General features: G+C 37.4%; 1 protein-coding gene across 1 annotated transcript in view; it reads right to left on the minus strand.

Moving 5' to 3' along the window:
* Window positions 1–25661, minus strand: part of LOC115412081 (polycystic kidney disease protein 1-like 2) — a 74613-nt gene that overhangs the window by 6957 nt on the left and 41995 nt on the right. The window contains exons 17-28 of the mRNA XM_030124374.1: window positions 24310–24527; window positions 21202–21388; window positions 18854–19097; window positions 17877–18117; window positions 17693–17783; window positions 16122–16244; window positions 15844–16029; window positions 13233–13563; window positions 11048–11181; window positions 7326–7453; window positions 4804–4964; window positions 1357–1567 (exon numbers count right to left, since the gene is read on the minus strand). Of these exons, the coding sequence (XP_029980234.1) occupies window positions 1357–1567; window positions 4804–4964; window positions 7326–7453; window positions 11048–11181; window positions 13233–13563; window positions 15844–16029; window positions 16122–16244; window positions 17693–17783; window positions 17877–18117; window positions 18854–19097; window positions 21202–21388; window positions 24310–24527 (2255 nt within the window). The remainder of the gene's footprint in view (window positions 1–1356; window positions 1568–4803; window positions 4965–7325; window positions 7454–11047; window positions 11182–13232; window positions 13564–15843; window positions 16030–16121; window positions 16245–17692; window positions 17784–17876; window positions 18118–18853; window positions 19098–21201; window positions 21389–24309; window positions 24528–25661) is intronic.

A 25661-nucleotide genomic window follows, 5' to 3' on the forward strand; every position in this document is an offset into this window, starting at 1 on the left:
GCCCTGGTTTTGGAGCCTTTGGATCAGCTGGTTCCGGGCCCTAGTTTTGGAGCCTTTGGATCAGCTGGTTCCGGGCCCTAGTTTTGGAGCCTTTGGATCAGCTGGTTCCGGGCCCTAGTTTTGGAGCCTTTGGATCAGCTGGTTCTGGGCCCTGGTTTTGGAGCCTTTGGATCAGCTGGTTCCGGGCCCTAGTTTTGGACCCTTTGGATCAGCTGGTTCCGGGCCCTAGTTTTGGACCCTTTGGATCAGCTGGTTCTGGGCCCTAGTTTTGGACCCTTTGGATCAGCTGGTTCTGGGCTCTAGTTTTGGAGCCTTTGGATCAGCTGGTTCTGGGCCCTAGTTTTGGACCCTTTGGATCAGCTGGTTCTGGGCCCTGGTTTTGGACCCTGGTTGTCAGTCCTGATGAAACCATGTATATTTGTTTCAGGTCCAAATAGCGCTGACCCCCTCCCCCCTGGACCAGGTCTGGATCCTCCATTTGTGTCCACATGTCAGTGTTCATGGACCACTTGTTCTTTGGTAGCTGGTACAGATCCATGTCCAGTCCAACTGTCCTTCATTTAATTTCAGATTTCACATGTTCCCTTTTCTCTGGCTGTGTTTACTGCTGTACTCCGTCATGTTGAACAGGTTGGTTTTTGCCACTCAGTCTGACTGAGAGGGGCGTGGCCTGTGTGTGTGTGTGGGGGTGACGAAAGGACGAAAACGAGAATTGTGAAAACATTTTCGTTAACTGAAATAAATAAAAACTATACTTAAAAGAAACAAATGATAACTAACTGAAACTGTATTGTGTGTTTACAAAACTAACTAAAACGGATAAAAATTCTGGGTAAAATTTTCTTTAGTTTTCGTCTTTGTCAACGTCGGACTGATACGAAATTGATTTATTTCCCTGAAGCAATTTTAGCTAGCGGCACCATATGATATTTAAGGGTCCGTCACATGTTTTCACTTGTGGTTTCCAGTCGTCTTCTGGTCCCCACTCTACCTGCAAACATGGAGACTAAAGTTGGGAGAAAGCAGCAGAGTCCTGTCTGGGATTTATTTGAATGCGACGACAGAGAAGAAGAGAAAAGAGACGACAAAACTAAAATTAATACTAAAACTAAACTAAAACTAAGCATTTAGAAAATAACGAAAACTAATTAAAACTATCAAACCTGCTCTAAAAACTATTTAAAACTAACTGAATTAGAAAAAAAAGTCAAAACTAAATAAAACTAAACTATAATGAAAAATCCAAAACTATTCCAACCTTGGTGCATACCCTCTATAATAGACATAACTGTTCAGTTCAGATGAAAATATTGAACAATACTCATTTAGAAAAGCAACAGAAACAGAAATCCTTACGCCGATGGAATATGCCAATAACATGATGACAATGACAACGAGGAACCCAGATATGTCGGTCCAGGCCCGTTGTAACGTGGCCGTGATCATGTTCATCTTGGGGTTGAGTCGGAGCAGGTGCCACAGTTTGATGGTGGACAGTAGAACCAGGAAGGAGATCAGATACTGAAGCACAGAGTCGGCCGACGCTGTCTCGTAAAAACTGGCAAATCTGTCAAGGAAGGAAAATAGTGAGTTACAGGACAATGGGATTAGACGGTAATGACACTGTAAAAAAAAGTCCTAATTTCACGGTTAATGACTCTAAATATTTACAGTAGCCTTTCTGTTTTTTGAAAATAGTAAAGAAAACGGTAAAATTAAAGACATTATCAGTAAATTAACAACCTGGTTGTTTTTTAAGGATTATTCCAATAATTTATGCTAATTTCTCATTTTTTTAATGGAAAAATTACTGTGTAGATGATCATTTCTGGACACTTGAATTACAGTCAAATTTATGTAAAATGACAATAATTATCTGTAACTAAATATGTTGCTCGTTATATCAAGATTTATGTTCATACTGACAATAAAAAGTTTTTTGCTCTACGTTGAAGGTAAATCTTATTAGTTTGCATATACATGTGTACTTTTACTTTCAGACTCTGTAATTTAATATGTAGCTCATTATATAAAGGTTTACGTCATTACTAACAATATAAAATTTTGCTCTGTCCCCACTTAATAAATAATGTGACTCTATAACTCTCCAGTAGGGCTGCATGATTTTTGCAAAAAAAAAAAAAAAATTCCGATTTTTTTCCTCTAAAAACTCGATTTTCGATTTCAATTTTTGGGTAAAACTACAAAATACAACAGAAGTCAGCATGTCGTTTTCGTGAGCAGCGCACAATGCAAGGCACTGCTCCGACCTCAAATCTGTGATGGTATCATATGATGAACCCACAGAAGTTTATTTTTTCTTAATTAAATCTTTATTGAATGAAGTAGAGTATACAAACAATGTATACAAGAAAATAACAGAAGTTTATCAGGGGGAATACACTATAATACAATGTCCAAATCAGAGCAAATACTGATGGTTTTTACAGCCTTTTTGTTTCCAGATTTATCGAACAGCTTTAAATAAAGTTCAACATCTTTCAAAAAATAAATAATATTTGGTTTTGTGTTACAGAACTTACATTTGTGAATGAAAAATTTAGCAAGTAAGAGGACTAAATTGATTATTTAAAAAAAATGTTTTTTTTTTTCCTTTTTGGGTATCTGGGCCACAGAAGTGATACCAGTGTAAGTCAGTGACAGGCATCAGTCGTGTGTGCCTGGACCAGGTTAATATGAGTGATCCACATGCGGTTCTATTTAAACTGGGGGATCTGTGCGTGGAACAGTCCGACCCAGGACACACTGGAGGGATTCTATGTGTGGAGCTGGTGGATGTGTGTGGGCTCCTCTGCTGAGGCTGATGACCCTGAGACCCAGACCCGGTTCAGAAGAAGACAGTACGGTACGGATCTGGGACAACGGAAGATGAGTGATCCCCATGCAGTTCTATTTCAGCTGCAGGATCCGTGTGTGAAGCCACGGCTTACATTGCTGTAAGTACAGCGTGCTCATGAACACATTTAAAGTCCGGTCATTACATGGACTTCTGTGACAGACCGCTGTCACTGATAGGAGGAGGAGCCTATGGTAGCCCACAAGCACGCAGCCCAGAAGTGTGCGGCCTGGAGGCATGAGAGAGATGAAATCGATTTTACGATTTCCCTTTTTTAAAAATCATCCTAATTAAAAAATCTGATTTCGATTTAAAATCGATTAAGCGTGCAGCCCTACTCTCCAGTACAGGTCAATGGAACAGGTCCATTAGAAAAGTGGTTTCTAATGGTGTCATGAAAAAACCTTGTCTGTCTTGACTTGGAATGAGTGGAGCACTGTATATTTTTAAAACTGGAAACTGAACCTTGAGTCCATCCACTTGAGTTATCCACTGCGTCTAAAGACTCTGTGTAATCCATTTCGTATGAGGTGGAAAATGAGAACCTCATTTTTAACTGCACCAGCTGACTTTGTTTAACCTCCTGCGATCCAGGAGAGAAAAAAGTGTTGGTTTTGAGCCTGCTTACACCCACACCAATTCTCCGATCATTATCTGATTTCTGGAGATACCCGATTATTCAAGGGATCATGTAAACAAGGTAATCTGGTCTGTTTGTAACAGAGAACAGCAGTAATCGGATTATAAGAAATCAGATTAATACACCTGGATTTGTCCTCAATACTCCATTGTCTTCATGCTTGTATACAGGTTCATCTGATTCAGTTCTTCTGCATCTGCACCAAGGTTATAATAGTTTTGGATTTTTCATCATCGTTTGGTTTTATTTAGTTTTGACTTTTTTTCTCTAATTCAGTTAGTTTGAATTCGTTTTTAGAGCAGGTTTGCTAGTTTTTATTAGTTTTCTTTTTTTTTTTTTTCTCTAAATGCTTAGTTTTAGTTTAGTTTTATCGTCTCTTTTCTCTTCTTCTCCGTCGTATTCAAATAAATCCCAGACAGGACTCTGCTGCTTTCTCCCAACTTTAGTCTCCATGTTTCCAGGTAGAGTGGGGACCAGAAGATGATGGGAAATCAAAAGTGACGGACCGTTAACTATCACATGGTGCCAGCAGATGAAATTGCTTAAGGGAAATAAATCGATTTCGTATCAATCTGACGTTGACAAAGACGAAAATGAAGGGAATTTTATCCATAATTTTTATACGTTTTAGTTTTGTAAGCACACAATACAGTTTGTTAGTTATCGTTTTTTCTTTTAATTAAAGTTTTTATTTATTTCAGTTAATGAAAATGTTTTTTCAATTCTAGTTTTCGTCATTTCGTTAGTTTTCGTTAACGATAATAACCTTGATCTGCACATCTGTAAACAATTAAAATCCTAGAAAACGGAAGTTACATAGTCAAATGTGGACGATAGACAGCACCATGAAGTTTGATTCTACCATCACTATTCTACGTAATTCCAAAGAAATCCAATAATAGACTGGAGCATCCAAACTAGGGTTTCTGATAACTGCATTTCTTAAGTGCATGTAAACGTGGCTGATTATTACAATTATCTAATTATTCCCAGTGATTGATATCTTATGGTCATGTAAACAGGCTCATTAAATAATTGTCTTGATTAGATACACCATGATGCAACAGTTTTTTCAGATACATTTTAGATTTTTTTATGGAAAGCCCTTTGCAGTGGACAGTATTTTTTTTTTTTAATTTATTTAATTTATTTATTTATTTATTTATTTTCCAACTCTTTTTTAAAAATGTAAGTAAACCTGTGAAAGTGAAGTTTTTAAAGCTCAAATTGCAATTGATTCAGTGGGAAAGAAGCAATATTTAATCAGACATTGCCATGAATACGTTCATCATTGCGCTGTTCTCACTGGTCTCGGTGCTTTTGATAGTAGGTCGTATCTCGGTTTCCAATCAGCGTCCTCTTGATAAACACAGCCACAGCAGCCCAGCTCAGGAGGATGATTGTCAGCTCCACAAGGTTCCATTTGCTTTTAAAGTAAGACCACCGCTGCACTTTCATTAATTTTCCCTTCCAAGAAAGACGAGAGGGAGAGTGGAGCGTGTAGTGAACATGACCGTGGCTTCATGTCAGTGATAACAGCAGAAACACACCAAGGATAATATGGTACATAAGAAAAAGCCTCTGCAGCTCCTTAGAGAATCTGAATTGTCTTATTTTTTTTTACAATGTACAGGAGAAATAAACATAAAACTATAAAAATGGAAGGATCTTTTGCCTGAATACACGTGATGTGTTTTAATGTGATTTTGATGTGAGTTTTCATTGATGTCTAAACCTCCAAGTAATAATCAAAAGGATGTACGTGGATCTGTTCTATTACAAACCAAAGGCAGTGGTGAGAGCGATGTAAAGTAGGGCTCCCAAAGTCATTTTCTTTCAGGTTCCACATTCAGCCCAATTTGATCTCCAGTGGGCCGGACCAGTCAAATAATAACAGAATAACCTATAAATCATGACAACTGCACATTTTTTTCTTTGTTTTAGTGCAAAACAACCCCATAAAATTATGAAAATATTTACTTTTATAAACTATCCAAACAAAAAAGATGTGAATAACCTGAAAAAAAAAAAGAAATTTCTTAAGAAAAATGAGTGCAATTTTAACAATATTCTGCCTCAACTTATCATTAGTCCATGTGCATTATGGATCAGATCTACAAAGACACTAAACACTGACGAACAGGCAGAAGAGTTCAAATTGTGCTTAATTTTCTTTAGACATTTCAGGTTGTTCATATTTGTTCAGGTTATTCACATTTTATTGTTACAGGTAGTTGGGAAACTGTAAATAGTTTCATAATTTAATGTTATTTTTTGCTCTTAAACAAAGACAAAAATTTGAAGTTGTCATTATTTATAGACATAACATATTTTTTTCACATCAAACCAAAAAGAAAATCTGCAGTCATTCTTTTTTGTCGGTTCTTCTGCTGTTATTATTTGATTGTAGATCATATTGGTCTGTTTGTGGAAACTGAACTAAAATGAGTTCCACAGCCTGGACTGTGGAATTTTTACACTTTGCAAATTCATCCCATGGGCCGGACTGGAACCTTTGGTGGGATGCATTTGGCCCCCGGACGCATGTTTGACACCCCTGATGTAACATGAGATATTACCACAGTGTCAAACATGCGTCCCGGGGGCCAAGTGTGTCCCGTCAAAGGTTCCAATCCGGCCCATGGAATGAATTTATAAAGTGTATAAATTCCACAGTCAAGGCTGTGGAACTCATTTTAGTTCCACAAACAGACCAGTATGATCTACAGTCAAATAATAACAGCAGAAGAACCGACAAAAAAGAATGACTGCAGATTTTCTTCTTGGTTTGATGTGAAAAAAATATTACATTATGTCTATAAATTATGACAACTTCAATTATTTGTCTTTGTTTTAGTGCAAAAAATAAAAAAGGAAAAAAATAAAAGGAAAAACAAGTATAAAAATGAAAATGAAAATATTTACATTTACAAACTATCCTGTAACAATAAAATGTGAATAATCTGAACAAATATGAACAACCTGAAATGTCTAAAGAAAATTACGCACAATTTTAACAATTTTCTGCCTGTTCCTCAGTGTTTAGTGTCTTTGTAGATCTGATCCATAATGCACATGTAGAAATGATAAGTTGAGTCAGAATATTGTTAAAATTGCACTTATTTTTCTTAAGAAATTTCAGTTTTTTAGGTTATTCACATCTTTTTTGTTTGGATAGTTTATAGTATTTTCATAGTTTAATGGGTTTTTTTGCACTAAAACAAAGACAAAAACTTGCAAATATTCTGCCTGTTACTGAATGTTTTGTGCCTTTGTAGATCAGATCTGTAATGCATATGTATAAATGGTAAGTTGGGGCAGAATATTGATAAAATTATAATTATATTTCTTAACAGATTTCATTTTTGTCAGGTTATTCACATCCTTTTTGCTTGGATAGTTTGTAAATGTAAATATTGGCATCATTGAATGTTATTTTTTTGCGCTAAAACAATTTGGAGTTGTCATTATTTATAAGTTATTATGCTATTATTGTACTGGTCGGGCTCACTGGAGATCAAATTGGGCTGAATGTGGAACCTGAAAGAAAATGAGTTTGAGAGCCCTGATGTAGATGTTCATAAAAACTCTGTAAATTCAAAGGTTATTGTATCAAATCAGAAAAAAATGAGGAAAAAGTGACTTTTTCAGCAAACATATCAATAGCTGAACATAATCCAAGTGTCTCCATCCACTGTCCTTTCTCTACACAGACTATGGAACCATGCTTCAGGTTCTCCAAACACTACATCCAGGTGGATACATACACGACAGTGAACTAAAGAAGCAAAAGGTCTTGAACCCCAGTGGTTTAATGTTCATTCTTACCTGTATGAACATGTAATAAAGGATGAAAAGTAGGTATATGATCTCAGCCGCCATCACAAAGATATGAAGACCACCAGTGGACTGGTACAGGCGGATACTCTGCAGAAAACTTTCAAACTGAAATGCTCCTATGAAATAAACCCAAATCATTGGAGAGAGAACAAATCAGTGAACCTGTCAAACATCACTGGTGTGATAATGATAAAGTTGAGTTGTATGGGAGAGTGGGGTATGTGGTCACGCTGCTTGGATCTCCAATGCAGTCAAAAACATAGGAGAACATATGTGACATAAAACATACATTTTGTAAAAGTGGATATAATATTAGTTCACTGTGTGTATCTCAACACCACACTCCTTTACAATGGCGATTTAAGGTGTACTGAGCAACAGCACACATCACATAAGAGAAAATTCCCTTTGTGTGTTGGGAGAGAATCATTGCATTTAGCAATTCTTCACAGAATATATACGGAAAGATAGGAGCAATGGCCCTGTAGCTTACCGGCCAAATTAAAAGCTTTGGGGAATGTCTCCAGATGCCATTTATTATCACCCCATTATGTGTATTTATTCTATTACAGAAATAGCCCATGTTTTGGTCATTTTCCCATCAGATCTATAAAAAATTCAAATTCCAACTTGATATCATTGAAACTTACTGATTTATTGGATCAATCCACTTCCTAGCTCTTATAATGGGAAAATTTTTCAAAATTGCACCAAATCCAGAATCACTTCTGGATCGAAATAATTTCAATCCCTTGTGTTGACATCATCATACAGAAGCTGTATACCAAGTTTGAAGTCAATCAGAACTGGAGTTTCAGAGAAGAAGACGATTGAAATGTTTTCCCCATAAGAGTCCAAGTTAAATTTTCCGTAAGTTCCCGGATCCAGAAGAAGATCCTGATCAGCATGTGGACATTATGTTTGGGTCATCTCCCCATCAGGGCTGGACTGGGGACATTTACACTGGATATCATTTATATTTACTGAGTTATTGCATCCATCCACTTCCTATCTCTTATAATGGGGACATTTTTCAAAGTCACACCAAATCCAGAATCAGATCCGGATCCAAATAATTTCACTAACTTTTGTTGACATCATCATACAGAAGCTGTACACCAAGTTTGAAGTCAATCGGAATTATAGTTTCGGAGAAGAAGACGATTGAAATTTTTGTAACGGACGACAGACGACGACGGACACCGCATGACGTCAATAGCTTACGGCCTGTCGGCTGGTAAGCTAAAAATGGCCCAGCTTGAAGAGCCGTAGAAACTGATTCAGACAGTCAGATGAGTTGGTTGTTACTGTGCTGAGGATACAAAGGTATGTCACAGAATGTCTAGTTGTAACAAAGTGCAAAGAGTGAATATGGAATATAAACCAACCATGGCTACGTATCACCTGACATAATGCACAGAGTTGTTTCCACTTTTCTGCCTACAGGGATGAGGTGGAAAAACTGCCAGCATGGTGTTCAGTGAACAGCCTCATACTGAACACCACAAAAACAAAAGAACTCACCCTGGACTTTGGCAAACACAGCCCCACTGACCATCAATGGGGACTGCGTTGAAACAGTCCAGTCCTTTAAATTCCTGGGCGTCCATATCAGCAACAACCTCTCCTGGAATGCTAACACCACAGTGGTGGTGAAGAAGGCCCACAAGCCACTCCATTTTCTGAGTGCGCTCAGGAGAAGCTGCTGGTGTCCTTCTACAAAGCCACAGTGAAGAGCATACTGCCTCACAGTGTGGTATGCTGAGTGCACCGCAGCAGACAGCAGAGATCTGCAGAGACTCATCAGTACCACCCAGAAGATGATGGGCTGCTCTCTGCGGTCCCTGGATGACATTGCCAGCTCTCGCTACCTCAGCAGGGCCACAAACATTGTCACCCCAGCCACCACCTGTTCAACCTGTTGCGCTACAGGTCTCACAAAACCTGTACAGACTCAGTGACAGCTTCTTCCCTAGAGTCATCAGTGCCCTGAACACAACCACTCACTGAATACACAGAATAAAAACACACTAGCAGCTTCACTCGTGCAATAATTAACTTGAAAGTGCAATATCTGGATACCACTGTACTGTACTTTACTGTGAATATTTTCCAATAGAATCCATTCGCTTTTTTTGTATTTATGTCGTTTTATTTTTCACTTGTGTATTATTCTATATATTGTTTTTGTAATGCACTAGTTGGAGCAGCACTCTAATTTCATTGTATGCACCATCATATAATGACAATAAAGGCTTTTGACTTTGCTCTAAACAGATCATCATCTGATGTTCTGTGGTAAGAATCTTGCACTAGCGGTAAGCATCTTGCATCATTTCCTGTTCTGTGTTTATTGCAGTGAATCACTTTTGTAGATGTAGCTTCTCAGTGCTATTCTAGATATCTCGTGCCTTACCAACTTAAAATTCACCATTTAGTTTAATTTCAGCTACACAAAGACAACTGTTTCACCTGCTCAGTGTCAGATGTTTAGTTTTTCACTCACTAGGCACCTACTGTAAACCCCATAGAGACTATGTCTGTCCCTCGACCATCTAATGTTAATACATTTGAAGTAAAGAGAAAAACAGCTGCTACACAAAAACCTAATACAAATCAACACCACTGCTCCAACAGTCCAGAAGCACAAGAAAATAAACTGTGGCCTCCTGAACATTAGGTCTTTGTCATCCAAAGCTGTATTTATCAATGATATTATATCAGATTATCATATAGATTTATTCTGTGTAACATAAACCTGTGTTTGTGAGGAGGAGTAAATGAAGCTACTCCTCCTAGTCACCTTAATTATCATATTCCTCAAGACTCGGGCCAAGGAGAGGGAGTCGCAGCCATTTTTTTAGTATCATTACCTCCGTCAGGAGGTATTGTGATTACTTTGCTTTGTGTGTTTGTGTGCGTGTTTGTTTGCTTGTTTGTTAGCAGGATAACTCAAAAAGTTATGGAGAGATTTTCATGAAATTTTCAGGAAATGTTGATACTGGCACAAGGAAGACATGATTAAATTTTGGTGGTGATTGGGGGTGGGGGTCAGATCTGTCTTGGCGGAGGTCTGCGCTGTCCGAGTGCTTTTGTTTCCTGTTGTGTTTGCTGCAGCAGTGAATTGTTTTTGTAGTTGTAGCTTATTACTGCTAAAATCTAGTATTATTTCCTAGAAAGTCACCAGTTTGTGATAACTATCACACAAACTACAAACTTTTCCGTTTAGTCACCTAATTCTCTATATTCTCATTTGGCTAATTTGCCTTAGATTAGCGGCTAACATGGCTACACTTTCTTCCTTCTGCTCTCCTTTTCTGTTTTGATCAGTGTGTTGGATGTTTACATTTTCTCCCACTTCCTTTAGCAAAAATGGTACTTGTAACAAATGTAATGTATTTGCAGCCATTGAAGTGAGGCTCTGTGAACTGGAGGCACAGGAGATATAAAGGAGCATTGGTTTCAAATCAGTTTTACCCACTCAGCAACACACCCGCTGGGTAAAAACTGTGGTCACTGGCAGCACTATTGTACAGAATGTGAGGTTAGAGACATTGCATATCAGACCTGATTATTACAGTTATCTGATCACTAACAATTATCAGATTTTTACGGTCATGTAGGCTCACTAATAAACCAAAAAGTAAAACAGTAGCAGGTGGGTGTACTAAGATTTAAGACATAATTTGTGAAGTTCTGAGTAACCTTACCTGTAGCAGTGTTCTCAAACAGTAGTGTTACAATACAGAAGAGATTGACGTTAGCATTATAAACGGTGAACTCCGCAAATACGGCTCTTGTGTGCATATCCAGCCATTTGTTCCTGAATAAATCCTCAAGGACACTGTGGAGAAAAGATATAAATATTTTTACTGTATGTAAACGGTCTTTAAGTATTACAACCTTGAACTGATCCGGTATAGCAGTATTTTAAAGTCTAAAACCACTCATACATATTCAAAGTCACCAACTTTTTGAAGGAGTCCTAACATTGTTATTCCTTCCCTGTATTTCTGGTCGTTTAGTGTATTATTGCTCTGTCAGTCTGATTTTGGGGCTGCTATCAGGCTCTGATGTCCGTCATGCCGGTTTGGACTTTTGGATCTTCTATTTATTTGATCAAATCTGCATAGCTGCTGCCTCTCCTCATCCACTTTGTACTCTGATTCACTGATTGGAAAGAGTCACCAATCAAACCAAAAGAAACCAATCAGTGAGATAAAAGGCTATTTTTGTTGTGATTGTTTCACAGTGGTTTTGTTCTAATGATGGGATGTTACACATGTTCTAGTTGATGGAAGAACGTGTACATCAGGGGTCTCAAACTCATTTTCTTTCAGGTTCCACATTCAGTCCAATTTGATCTGCAGTGGGCTGGGCCAGTAAAATAATAGCATAATAACCTATAAATAATAAGAACTGCAAATTTTTGTCTGTGTTTTAGTACAAAAAAAAAACAAACTATGAAAATACTTACTTTTATAAACTATACAAGCTAAAAAGATGTGAATAACCTGAAAAAAATGACATTTCTTAAGAAAAATAAGTGTAATTTTAAGAATATTCTGCCTCAACTTATCATTTCTACATGTGCATTATGGAACCGAACAACAAAGACACTAAATACTTACTAACAGGCAGAAAATAGTTCAAATTGTGCTTGATTTTCTTTAGACATTTCAGGTTGTTCATATTTGTTCAGGTTATTCACATTTTATTGTTACAGGATAGTTTGTAAATGTAAATATTTTCATAATTTAATGTTATTTTTTGCACTAAAACAAGGACAAAAATTTGAAGTTGTCACTATTTATAGACATAATGTAATATAATTTTTTTCACATCAAACCGAGAAGAAAATCTGCAGTCATTCTTTTTTGTTGGTTCTTCTGCTGTTATTATTTGACTGTAGGTCAGATTGGTCTGGATGTGGAACCGACACTAAAATGAGTTCCACAACCTTGACTGTGGAATTTTTACACTTTGCAAATTCATCCCATGGGCCGGATTGGAACATTTGGCGGGACGCATTTGGCCCCTGGGACGCATGTTTGAGACCCTTGATGTACGTATACTAGACAGATAGGTTACAGCCAATAGAAATCAGTAGATGTTTAATATATGACTGGGAAAACTGAAGGGTTAGAGCTCATATGCCTCTTATGATCCAGAATTTTGGTCTTTCCACTTTGAACCAAATTAACATTTTTGAGACTTCCTGTGGACCACAATGCAGATCATACACCTGGTCTTTGAGACAATTTAAGGATGGTTTGGACTAATCCATCAATCACAGGAGGTTCTGCAGGACTATTCCTGACCAAAACAACAAAAGAAGAATAAATGAAAACTTAAGTTAAATTTTAGCTAATGTCTCACACACAGCGGTGTGTAAATATATAATTCTGTTATGGTCTGTTTTAAGTTCAGATTTTTAGGTCGCTGAAATACATATTTGGGAGGCGTAGGAAGGTCTTCAACTACAGTAGAATCTTGCACTACGAGTGCATCATTGTACGAATAATTTGCTTTATGAACCAAGGCTGGTGAGTATTTTTGACTTGAAATACAAGAAGAAATCCGCAGTACGTGCGAGATTCATACTAGTTGCTGGTAGTCAGCACTGAGCAGGCACACCCCCACCCCAACAGGAGCACCCTCCAATCAAGAGGAAATGCAGTCGCCAGAGAAAACACGATTGCGATTCTCCTTCCAAACAATAATCCTTGTTCATTTCAATTTGAAACATCATTCTGTAATACATTTTTATAAATCTACAGGGTTATTGTGCTGCTTTCATTCTCACCATAAAATCTAGGCCCCGACAACAACAAAGTATAATTTAAAGCCACAGTTCAGGCTGAACAGTTCTAAGTCTTGATACGCTGAACGTACCTGCTGGCATTTTGTGAAGTGGGGCCAAGCTCTGCAACAAAGCCCCCTCCCCTGTACAGCTCCAAGTTCCCCCAGACAGGCTGAGCCCTGAGCTGGGCCTGGGTCTGGTACGTCCAGGGGCTGACGTGGCCTGTGGAGGCGTTACGGTTCACAGACCGGTTCCATCCAGGGTCGTAGGAGCCGCTGTCCTCCAGGTCCCACGAGTACGGACCATAACAGCCAGGAACTGACGAGAGCATGAGGTCTGGAACCTGACAGGAGTTCACCTGGACCCGGAGCTGACGAAGACGAGCACTACCAACCAACCTGGAGTTCCCATCTGTTATAAAACCTGAAACACAGTAGTTTAAGGTGGTATCTTATCAAGCAGTTTGGGCAGAAAATCAGTTTGACAGTTTTGAATACATAAAGGAAAAGCAAAACAACTGAGAACTAAAAAAAATGATAAAATAAAATGCATTCCACAATAGAAGATGACACTGTGTAATTCCACAGTTTAAAGAGAACAGTGCAGATTTACACTGGTGACCTTTGACTAACGGTGTTAATGGTAACTTTTCTATGTACAGTATGAAATTAATTTGTATGATACTAATCTTTACCAAATTTCTGAAATACTGAGCATTGATTCATTGCCACCGTAATAACATTTATTAAAAGTTTGCAAGCAATTAATTCTCAAATGTTAAATGTAAAGTTGATACATATATTATATGCTATTAATATCACGACTGAACCGTTTATTATGAGAACATAAGAGAACATGAACACCAGCAGTAAATGATTATGGCACATTCTAGATCAGGGGTGTCAAACTCATTTTAGTTCGGGGGCCACATTTAGCCCAAATTGAACTCAAGTGGGCTGGACCAGTGAAATAATGACTTAATAACCTATAAATAATGACAAATCCAAGTTTTTCTTTTCGTTTTAGTACCCCAATTAATTTATAAAAATATTTACATTTTACAAAAAAGGTGGGAATAACCTGAAAAAACAAAAATTTCACTTGAAAAATTAGTGGAATTTTAACAATATTATGCCTCGACTTATCATTTATACATGTACATTAAACACAATGTTACATAAACATTTGGTAACAGGGAGAATATTGTTAAAATTTTGGAGTTTGGAACTAAAATTTGAACAATTTTTTACAATATTACATCTCTTATTAACACAACTCCAGATCACAGTGGATCCATGAATGCACCAAACATTTACTAACAGGCAGAATATTGTTCAAATTGCACTTTTCAGGTTGTTCATCTTTGTTTTTATTTATGTATTTATGTGCATTTTATTGTGAGAGAATAGTTTTGTAAATGTGAAAATTTTCACGGTGTAATGTTATTTTTTTTCACATAAATTTTTTCCACATAAATTTTTCACAAAGAAAATTTGTCGTTGTCATTATTTATGGGTTATTGTGTTATTTTTACTGTAGATCACATTGGTCTGTATGTGGAACCTGAATCAAAATGAGTGACAACCTGGACTGTTCAGGTTCATTTTCGCACTTTCATCCTGCAGGCCAGAATGGACCCTTTGGCGGGCCAGATTTGGCCCCCAGGCCACATGTTTGACACCAGTGCTCTAGATAATCATTAAATAACTGTTAGTTCAAACTTATGACTGCCTTAATAAATGTTAACTGATGCAAATTGTACATAAAATAGTTTACATACCCAGTACACTAGCAGTAAATGACCAATAGGCACATGAGATAGACATTAATTATCTTAACATGTAACCAATAAGTAAATGATTAGATGGATTGGAAAAATATTATGTAACTGTTAGTTAATGCATTAATTCACAGGTGTCAAACATGTGGCCCGGGGGCCAAAACTGGCCCGCCAAAGTTTCCAATCTGGCCCACGGGATGAATCTGCAATGTGCAAGTTAGGGCATCGAACTCAAAAATAATATAATAACCTATAAATAATGACAACACCAATTTTTTCTCATTGATTCAGTGCAAAAAACATTAAATTATAAAAATATTTACATTAAGAAACTATCCTTTAACAATAACACGTGAATAACCTGAACAAATACGAACAACCTGAAATGTCTAAAGAAAATTAAGTGCAATTTTAACAATATTCTGCCTGTTACTAAATGTTTTGTGTCTTTGTAGATCTGATCTGTAATGCACATGTAGAAATTCATTTTATTTCTTGATGTATAATCAAATCTTAATGTATTTTAATATTGTATTTTTCAATCAATGTGAAGCACTTTGGGCTACAATTTCTGTATGAAAGGTGCTATACAAATAAACTTTATTATTATTATTATTATTAAATGATAAGTCGAGGTATAAAATTGATAAAATTGTACTTACATTTCTTAACACATTTAATTTTTCAGGTTATTTACATCGTTTTTGTTTGGATAGTTTGTAAATGTAAATATTAGCGTAACTGAATGTTATTTTTTGCACTAAAACCATTTGCAGTTGTCATTATTTACTGGTTATCATGCTATTATTTTATTTGGTTCGGCCCACTTCAGATTAAATTGGGCTGAATGTGGCCCCCGGAAGAAAATGAGTTTGACAGCCCTGCATTAATTAATGCTAATTAATGGTACTGTCAAGTTTTACCAGGATAAACTCCAAAGAGGTTATGGAGTAGAGACGTGTTTGCCCAAGTGAACACATCACTCAGACTCATACTGTCTGAGGTGTCGCTACTGAAGCTGTTCCGGATGTGTCGATTCAGATAAAAAGCATTGGGGTCTCTCTGTCCGTACGCCACCAGTAACAGCATCCACATGAAGCCCATGTACACTGCAACACACAAGCACACCGCAGTCAGCATTACACTCACACAAACCAATGACACCAGAAGAAAACGTGTGTCACTGCTCATTTGTACGGACTTAAAATCTCTGTGAGCAGGTTAAAGGCTTTCTGTTCTTTCATCTTAATCATCTTCATCTTCTCCACGTCTGCAGGAGGTGGTGGTTCATACAGACTGCTGTCCTTCCTCACCATCTGTTCGTCTGTGGATAATAAATTTATTTATTGTCATTTTTCTCATGACATACAAGTAGAAACTTAAAGACGTATATAGAGGGCCTGCACATGACGTCACCGCTGGCGGAAGTCACTGCGGTTCCGCCCACTGAGTGGCAGAAAGAGGGAAATGAGTGACAGCGTTGGCTTCAATCCTGTCTAAACTGAAGAACAATAGTTAATAAAAAATGGGGCAGAGCTGTTGTGAGATTGATTGTATGAACAGGTTCTTAAAGCAGTGGGAGCTATCGTTTTACAGACACCCAAAGACAAAGAAAAGAGGAGATGGATCCACAAATCCAGGAAACCAAACCTAGATCTGTGGATCCTGTTTGGTGTCAGCTCACATTCATTTATGCTGAATTTTTGGCTCCAATCAGACCTGAAATGACCTATTGTTTTGGCTAACGTTCCTTCTTAGTGCAGCTCTTGGTTTCATGATCAGATCTTTCCTGGTTTTTGTCTCATTTTGTGATTGTGAACCTTGTGCTCCTACATGATTAGTAAACTAACTGAAACTGAGGCCAACCTAGTTTTACAAATACGGGGAACTGGAGAATAAAGCTACGACAGAGTATTAGGATCACAGAAGAAAAGAAAAACACTGGGCACTACCAGTATAAAGTCATAAAATATCGATATAAAACCTGTAATTTTATGAGAATAAAGTCGAATACAAAAAGAATCACAATGTTATGAGAATAAAGTTAAAAAACAAACTCATAATTTAACAAAAATGTCATTCATTTATTAGATTAAAGTCTTCATATTCCGACAATAAAGCCATAATATTACAAGAATAATGGTGTAATTTAAACCAGGTGGTGTAAATCTCCTAATTTCCCAGAATCCAGTGGTGCCCTGCTGGTCCACAGCAGTAGTATCTGTGTTGGATAAAGGACTGGATCTGAACTAGACTCAGTAAATCTGCTCAGTCCCAGTAGATCATGCATATATTCACTGGGGTCAGTCCACGCTCGACTGGAAATGACCTTTGGATCAGCTGGTTCTGGGCCCTAGTTTTGGAGCCTTTGGATCAGCTGGTTCTGGGCCCTAGTTTTGGACCCTGGTTGTCAGTCCTGATGAAACCATGTATATTTGTTTCAGGTCCAAATAGCGCTGATCCCCTCCACCCTGGATCAGGTCTGGATCCTCCATTTGTGTCCACGTCAGTGTTCATGGACCACTTGTTCTTTGGTAGCTCGTACAGATCCATGTCCAGTCCAACTGTCCATCATTTAATTTCATATTTCACATTTTCCCACTCTGGCTGTGTTTACTGCTGTACTCCGTCATGTTGAGCAGGTTGGTTTTTGCCACTCAGTCTGACTTACAGGGACGTGGCCCAGGGGGGATGTGACGTATGTGCATACCCTCTATACACTTACATTTAAAACATGGGAGTTTTTTTTTTTTTTTTTTTTTTTACCTTGACCTTTATCATTTCTTGCAAACTGAATATTTTCAAAGTTTTCATCGTCAACTTTCTTAATGACAAGTGCAAAGAAGACTGCGAGACCTAACACCTGCGCAAAAAAAGAAAAAAAAAAAACAAACGTGTGAAAACAATACAACTCATTTATCATACTTTTTGTAAATAAGGACATCGTAAAACTTACCTTCAGTGGCTGAATGATGAACATACTCTGAAAAAAGGAGACGATCATGGAGACCAGCCAGCTTACAGAGCGTTCTTTCCCAAATTTCAACCCATAAAGCATTGTAAAATATCCTGCTACGACACTGGTTCCAGCCACCAGCAGCCAACCAAAGAAAACAAACCACCAGGGTAATCCTCCCTGAAAACAGCCTCGTTTCCTCTGACCATCGACAGAGCCAGTGGTGTCTGAAGGACTCGACCTGGAAATCAAAGAAAATACCCATAGAGTTAATACTTCACCTCTACTGTAATAATATTCAATTTTGAAGTACATAAACGCTTTTGTAGCAAGTATAATGAGTTTGGATGAGTTTGAATAAGAAATGAATGTGACAAAACCCACAAAGTGGGATAAGTGGAATAATGATTTGTCATGTTGAGGCTTGATCATAATTTATTTAAGAGAAAACATGTCAAGGAAGTGTAAAGGATGTGTTTGACGTTTATTATACACATATTTTTATTTATGGGTTTTTTGTTTTTGTTTTTTTTATTGTATTTTTTTGTCTGCAATTTGGTGCTCCCTCCAGTAGATGGTGCCCTAGGCAGCTGCTTGTGTCACCTATACATATATATATATACACATATACATATATATATACATATATATATATATATATATACACACATATACATATATATATGTATATACATATACATATATATATATGTATATACATATACACATATATATATATATATATATACATATACACATATATATATATATATATATACATATACACATATATATATATATATATATATATATATATATATATATATATATATATATATAATCAAATTAATAGTGGGATTGACTTTTAAAGGTGGTTTTCAAAGATGTCACTGCTTTCACAAACATTATAGACGTGACTGAAAGTACATTATTAATGTCTAATATCTGCACTCCAGCAGAAAAAGAGCCGTATGTACTTGTGGGTGGATTCGTCTGGGTTTGCACCACTCGCTGTGAACAGCTGATCTTCCAGGACAGCCTTCATGCCCTGGACCTGCTGCAGAGCCTGGCTGTAGCTGTGTGGGTTTGGGAACCCTGTGGGTCGGAGCAGACCCAGTTCCGTCTCGATGCGACACAGCTGCTGGTACAGATACTGGGTTTTGTTGCTTTTCTTCTGAATGCCCTCCACCATTGTTCCAGGATGCTCGCTCGTACTGGTGTCTAAAACAAAATCAATGTATGGATTTAGGCAACGGAGACAGACAGGGTAGATCCTCAACTGTCTTTCATTTGTTAATTAGGAGTTGAGTCCTTTCTGAAGTAGTCTATGAGCAGCTTACTGGAAAAAATATCAAATTTGTTTCCACTTTTGTTCTGAAACAGATATGATACCAAATGATGTGATGGCCAACATGGATGACAACTCCAAAACATCACTGACAGACTGTGGCTGGTTTGGTTAAATGAATAATGAATGATTTATACACCTAAAACTAAATAATACACAGACAAATATGTTGGCACATTATATGCGATAATAATCATAAGTATGTTTTTAATTTTCCTGTATCCAGTAAATCCCCAGTAGGGTCAAAGGGGAGATGAAAATCATCCCATCAGGTGAAAAGGGGGTACACCCTGAGTATGTGGGTAGTTCAGATACACAACCATTCACAGTTTAGATCCACCAATTAACCCAGGGGTGTCAAATCCTGGTTCTCAAGAGCTACTATCCTGCATGTTTTAGATGTATCCCTCCAGGGTTATTATCGTTAACAAAAACGAACAAAATGACAAAAACTAAAATTGAAAAAACATTTTCGTTAACTGAAATAAATAAAAACTCAAATTAAAAGAAAAAAACGATAACTGAAACTGTATTGTGTGCTTACAAAACTAACTAAAACATGTAAAAATTATATATAAAATTCCCTTAGTTTTCATCTTTGTCAATACTGATATAGGATAGAACGTGAAAATTTCATCTCAGATTAGTGGTATAACAGAGGTATAGAAGTCGGGAGGCCAACGGTGAATGTATGGAAAGTTTCAGTTTCGTTTTCACGTAAGTGACGTTGTGTATGGATCACACCCCCACCTACATCACCCCCTCCAGTCTGCTATAAGGAATTTATCCATGGTATTGTACATATGTTTGTGTCTGCTCAGTCAGAGCCGCTCTAACCCCACCCCCAAATAAAGTGTCCAGGGTGACCTCACTTATTTCTTTGAATAGGATGGAAGATAAAATATATGAAAAAACTGAAACTAATACTAAACTAAAACTAAGCATTCAGAAAAAAAACAACTAATAAAAACTAGCAAACCTGCTCTAAAAACTAATTAAAACTAACTGAATTAGAGAAAAAAAAAGTCAAAACTAAATTAAACTAAACTATAATTAAAAATCCAACACTATTAGAACCTTGTATCCCTCTTCCAACACACCTGATTCAAATGATAAGCCTATCATCAGCCCTGCAGAAGCCTGACAATGACCGTCAGGTGGACTAGAAGAGGGAAACACCTAAAACATGCAGGATAGTAGCTCTCGAGGACCAGGATTGGACGCCCCTGAATTAACCTATTAAGGTCCACGTTTTTGGAAAATCCTTTTCTGCACAAAGAAGAATGTGCGAAATCCACAGAAGAAAACAACAAATAGTCATTTGGCGAAGGCAGAGTTCACCTTGGATGTGTTTGCCAGTTCATCACAGGGCTGACATGTAGGGACAAACAACTAATCACTCTCACATTACCACCTATGGGCAGTTTCGATCAACCAATTAACCCATTAGTGCATGTCTTTGGACTATGGGAGGAAAACAGAGAACCCACACAAACTCCACATGGAAAGGTACCCCAGCAGCTGGTGTTAGAATCGAACCCAGGACCTTCTTGCTGTGAGGCAACACCAAAAACAACAGATAGCGTGATAAAAAGGCTTTTATCAGTCAGACAGGGATGTGGTTGATATTTGCAGATGGAGCTCAATTCAAGGATGGTGTTCCTCCAAGAATTTCACTGATCCAGGTACAGTTTGTGTTTATTCCATCTACTTACATGTTGTGACACAGCAAAAGGAGTCACTGCAATGCAACTGATAAATTATACATGAAACAATATGTAACGGTTTTTATTTAGGCTCTAGAAACAAAATGTTGATGGTAGATGAACAGACATGCTGATGTTATTTCCCACATTACAACATTATAACCCGGGAACATGATAAAAAGTGATTAATTAATGTAAATTTCTTCACAACATTTAATAAGACAGTTGTGTATAAACGGTCACTTCATGTACCATCCACAGCCGGACTCACCTAGTATCGGACCAACACTGTGTGTTTTGCAGTGGGAGGTGTCACTGGTCTTGTTCTGTCTAATGAAATCTTCAACGACAGAAAGAACAGCATTGATATCATCTTGTCCAGGTCTGAACTCGGCCTCTTTGCATGGGATGTTACTTTTCACAGTTTTTGACAGTGAGTGGGCAATTCGTGTTATATCCTAACAAAGGAAATTCAATCGAATTAGTTACATAGATATTTTATTCACAAACAAATATATAACCATTAACACAGGGGTGTCAAACTCGTTTTAGTTCATGCCTGTTATTAAATGTTTTGTGTATTTGTAGATCCACTATGATCTGTAAGTTCTAATACACATGTATAAATCATAAGCTGGAGCATAATATTGTTAAAATTGCATTCAATTTTCTTGAAATTTCAAGTTGTACATGGTTGTTTAGGTTATTCACATTTTTTCTTAAAGGACAGTTTGTAAATGTAGTGTTTCATTATGTAATTTAAATTTTTTACACTAAAAGAGAATCATTTTGAGTTATTATTCATAGGTTATTATGATGGTATCCTACTAGTCTGATGCACTGGAGATCATATTGTGCTGCATGTAGGGCTGAACTAGAATGAGTTTGACACCCCTGGTTGTTCATATTTTCAGGATAATTTTTGCAAATTCATCCTGTGGACCGGTTTTGGATATCAGCACAATATGGTTATTGGTTATTAAGGTTATTACAGAAAAAAAAAACAACCTGCAGAAAGTAAATGCCTGTGTTTGTATTTATCTACTGTTATATAAAGACACCTATGGTGTTTGTTGTGTAGACTTAACATTCAGGCAAAATTGAACAATGGGAGACACCAGTTGCGCACAGTGCTGGGAACTTAACTCTGCTTGCCTCCACACCACAAGAACTAGGGTAACCCTTAACTACTAACTTCCAGGTTACAACCAATGCATACAGAACTAGGGGTGGAAGAAAATATCGGTTCTGCAATATATCATGATATTTCATTTCATGATACTGTATCGATATTAAAAAGTACTGTATCAATATTTTTTTGGTATTTATTCAAATGCAGATATCGCAGAGGTTCATTTTTGGGTTTTTTTGGTTTTCTTTTTTGTTTATATTTTATTTATTATTATTTAACACTGTTTTATTAAATAATGGTTATTTGAAGCATCCTAAAGGCACTTTTTACTGTCTGAGAGGTAGATTTTAGTTCCTTTGGAAACTAGGAGAATTAGAAAAATGTTGTGATATAGCATTAGATCCTGTTCTGATCAAATAAAAATGTTTAATATTTGCACATACTTCTGGCATAATTCAATTCTTCCAGGAAATAAACTTAAAAAAAAGAAGAAACAAAATAAAAAATGCTTTTCTTTAACAGTATCATGATATATTGTGATATATCATATCGTGATCCTAGTATTGTCATTTGTATTGTATCGCCAGATTCTTGCCGACACACACCCCTATACAGAACATAGTAGTGTGCCTCAATACATTACAACACCAAAGTGAGATGCTAATTGTAATTAGCATATTAGCGTGTACTAGAAACTACTGAACCATTCACAGAGTAGAGGTCGCTGTATGTTTATCCAATTCAGCGTCAGTTGTGGATCTATTCACTCTTTTAACACATAACACCAACCAAAATGGCAGAGCAGATCCTTTTTTGTCGCATGTTGCAATGATGGAAGACCGGCTGCTACAGTGACTCACTAATCACTCTAGTGTTACAAAGTGGCATTACAGGATGGGATAGCTGGTTAAATATGTTAGCTGCAGATATCTATGAAATGCAGTACTCTGACATTTTAGTCACTCATAATTTTAGATCAGAATTGTTTACAGTCGGAGTAATAAAATGTCTAGGTTTACAGAAATAACATCATGATGAATTGTTTGTAACCATGAGTACCCATCCAGCATGTCCATGTGGGCCCCAGAAGGGTTCCATTTGGGCCGCATATAAGGGTCCCATGTGGGTTTGTCCACAGTTTCTATGGTGGCCCCACATGTGTTTGCCCATATCAGAATCAGAATCAAAATCAAAATCAAAATCAGAATCTCTTTATTGTTATTGTACAAGTATAGCGAAACTGAGGTAAAGCTCTGAGGTTCAGTGCAAGAATTTACAGACAGACAACAAATATCAGTAAAACAACAACAAATATCAGTGATACAAACACAAATATCAGTAAAAGGCACAGTTATTTACATTAAAAAATTAGAAGTATTGCAAACTACGACATTTGTAAAACACAGTATTTAAGTCAGTGGTTTCCAACCTTTTTTGGCTCATGACCCCATTTTAACATCACAAAATTCTGGTGACCCCAGACATTCAAAACAGACTTTTTTTTTTTTTGCTAACATTATTTTGTTTTGATCATGTAATAGTTTGCTTTCCTATGTTGCAAATAAAGGTTAATTTTAGACATTTAGACTAAATAATATATATTATTATTATTTTTACACAGAGGCAGAAAATCCAGGTGTAGATTACTGCAGAAAGTGAGAATTTTATTTTCCTTGGTCAGGATATGTACAATCAGTCCAGCTTGGATTTACAAGGCTGACAATTAATACTGAACAAACAAGAACTCAAACTATGAATTATGAAAGAGCTGCAGCATCTGAAACCGACCACAATGAACATTTGACAGATAAACAGAACCACAGTGCTGCAGTTTCAGCTTCAGAATTTGTCATGTCTTTTATGTATTGTGATTGTCAACTCACCATATATTTTTTATCAGTAAGTTTTTTTTTTAATCAATTACTAGAAATTTCAGGTAACCCCATTTGAATTCCAGGCGATCCAACGGTTGAAAAACACTGTTTTAAATAGTGCAAATAACATGACAGATAAATATCGTGGGATAAATAGTGCGAAGAATAAATAATATGAGATATTCAGATCTCTGATTCTGATCTGGGCAAACACATGTGGGGTCACCATGGAAACTGCGGACAAACCCACATGGGACCCTTATATGCGGCCCAAATGGAACCCTTCTGGGGCCCACATGGACATGCTGGATGGGTACCTGCCTACTCTACTCAGCACCCCCTACATATTGAACTCATGGAAATGCTGCCTTACCTTGATGACAGTATCCAGAGTGACAGTGGTGTTCATGTTGGTTGTTGCAGGCTGAAAACTTCTCTCTGTTTCTGCTTTTCTTACACTGTGTTTACAACATGGAGTCTCTCGAGGGCGAGTTTGTCTGAAAATGCTCACCATAAGAATATTCACTGGAAACATTATGAGTGAACTCTGAACTCCAATCATGAACTGTTGCCACGTAAACTCAAAGTGACCTGTACAGAGAGAATAGAAGGGAAAATATCCCTACAGGTGATGCACTGGATTTGGACTTCAGAACTCGTAGGTGCTTTAAGCTGCCCCAAAGATTCAGTCTGCGACATTTACACATGTAGTCTACGTATACTACATGAAGCTCCTACTGGGGTCTGCTCTGTGCTAATTCCATTTCTAAGCTAATATCTGTCCATTACTTACAGCACATTCACTAATTTCTACATGAATGACTTGGGCTGTTCCATATTTACCTCCGCCAAGGAGGTTATGTTTTTGCCAGGGTTTGTTTGTCTGTCTGTCTGTTTGTCTGTCCGTTAGTGTGCAACATAACTCAAAAAGTTATGGACAGATTTTGATGAAATTTTCAGGGTTTGTTGGAAATGGGATAAGGAAGAAATGATTACATTTTGGTGGTGATTGGGGGTGGGGGGGCCCATTTCCAACAAACCCTGAAAATTTCATCTAAATCTGTCCATAAATTTTTGAGTTATGTTGCACACTAACGGACAGACAAACAGACAGACAGACAAACAAACAAACCCTGGCAAAAACATAACCTCCTTGGCGTGGGGGGGCCCACGGGGGGGGCCACTGATCAGCCTTGGCGGAGGTCTGCGCTCTCCGAGTGCTTCTAGTATTGTTTGTGCTCGCTCACAAACTCTTCAGCAAAACTCTTCTGCTCATTATGCTAGATTAAGTTTAAATGCAAAATTTAAGTGTGTTTGTTTGCTTAAAGCTATAGAGGATATGCACGTGACGTCACCACTAGCGGAAGTCACCGCAGTTCCGCCCACTGAGTGGCAGAAAGAGGGAGATGAGTGACAGCGTTGGCTTCAATCCTGTCTAAACTGAAGAACAAGATTTAATAAAAAATGGGGCAGAGCTGTTGTGAGATTGATTGTATTTTCAGGTTCTTAAAGCAGTGGGAGCTATCGTTTTACAGACACCCAAAGACAAAGAAAAGAGAAGGAGATGGATCCACAAATCCAGGAAACCAAACCTAGATCTGTGGATCCTGTTCGGTGTCAGCTAACATTCATTTATGCTGTACTTTTGGCTCCAATCAGACCTGAAATGACCTATTGTTTTGGCTAACGTTCCTTCTTAGTGCAGCTCTTGGTTTCATGATCAGA

Source organism: Sphaeramia orbicularis, chromosome 21 (assembly GCF_902148855.1).
Source record: "Sphaeramia orbicularis chromosome 21, fSphaOr1.1, whole genome shotgun sequence".
Lineage (NCBI taxonomy): Eukaryota > Metazoa > Chordata > Actinopteri > Kurtiformes > Apogonidae > Sphaeramia > Sphaeramia orbicularis.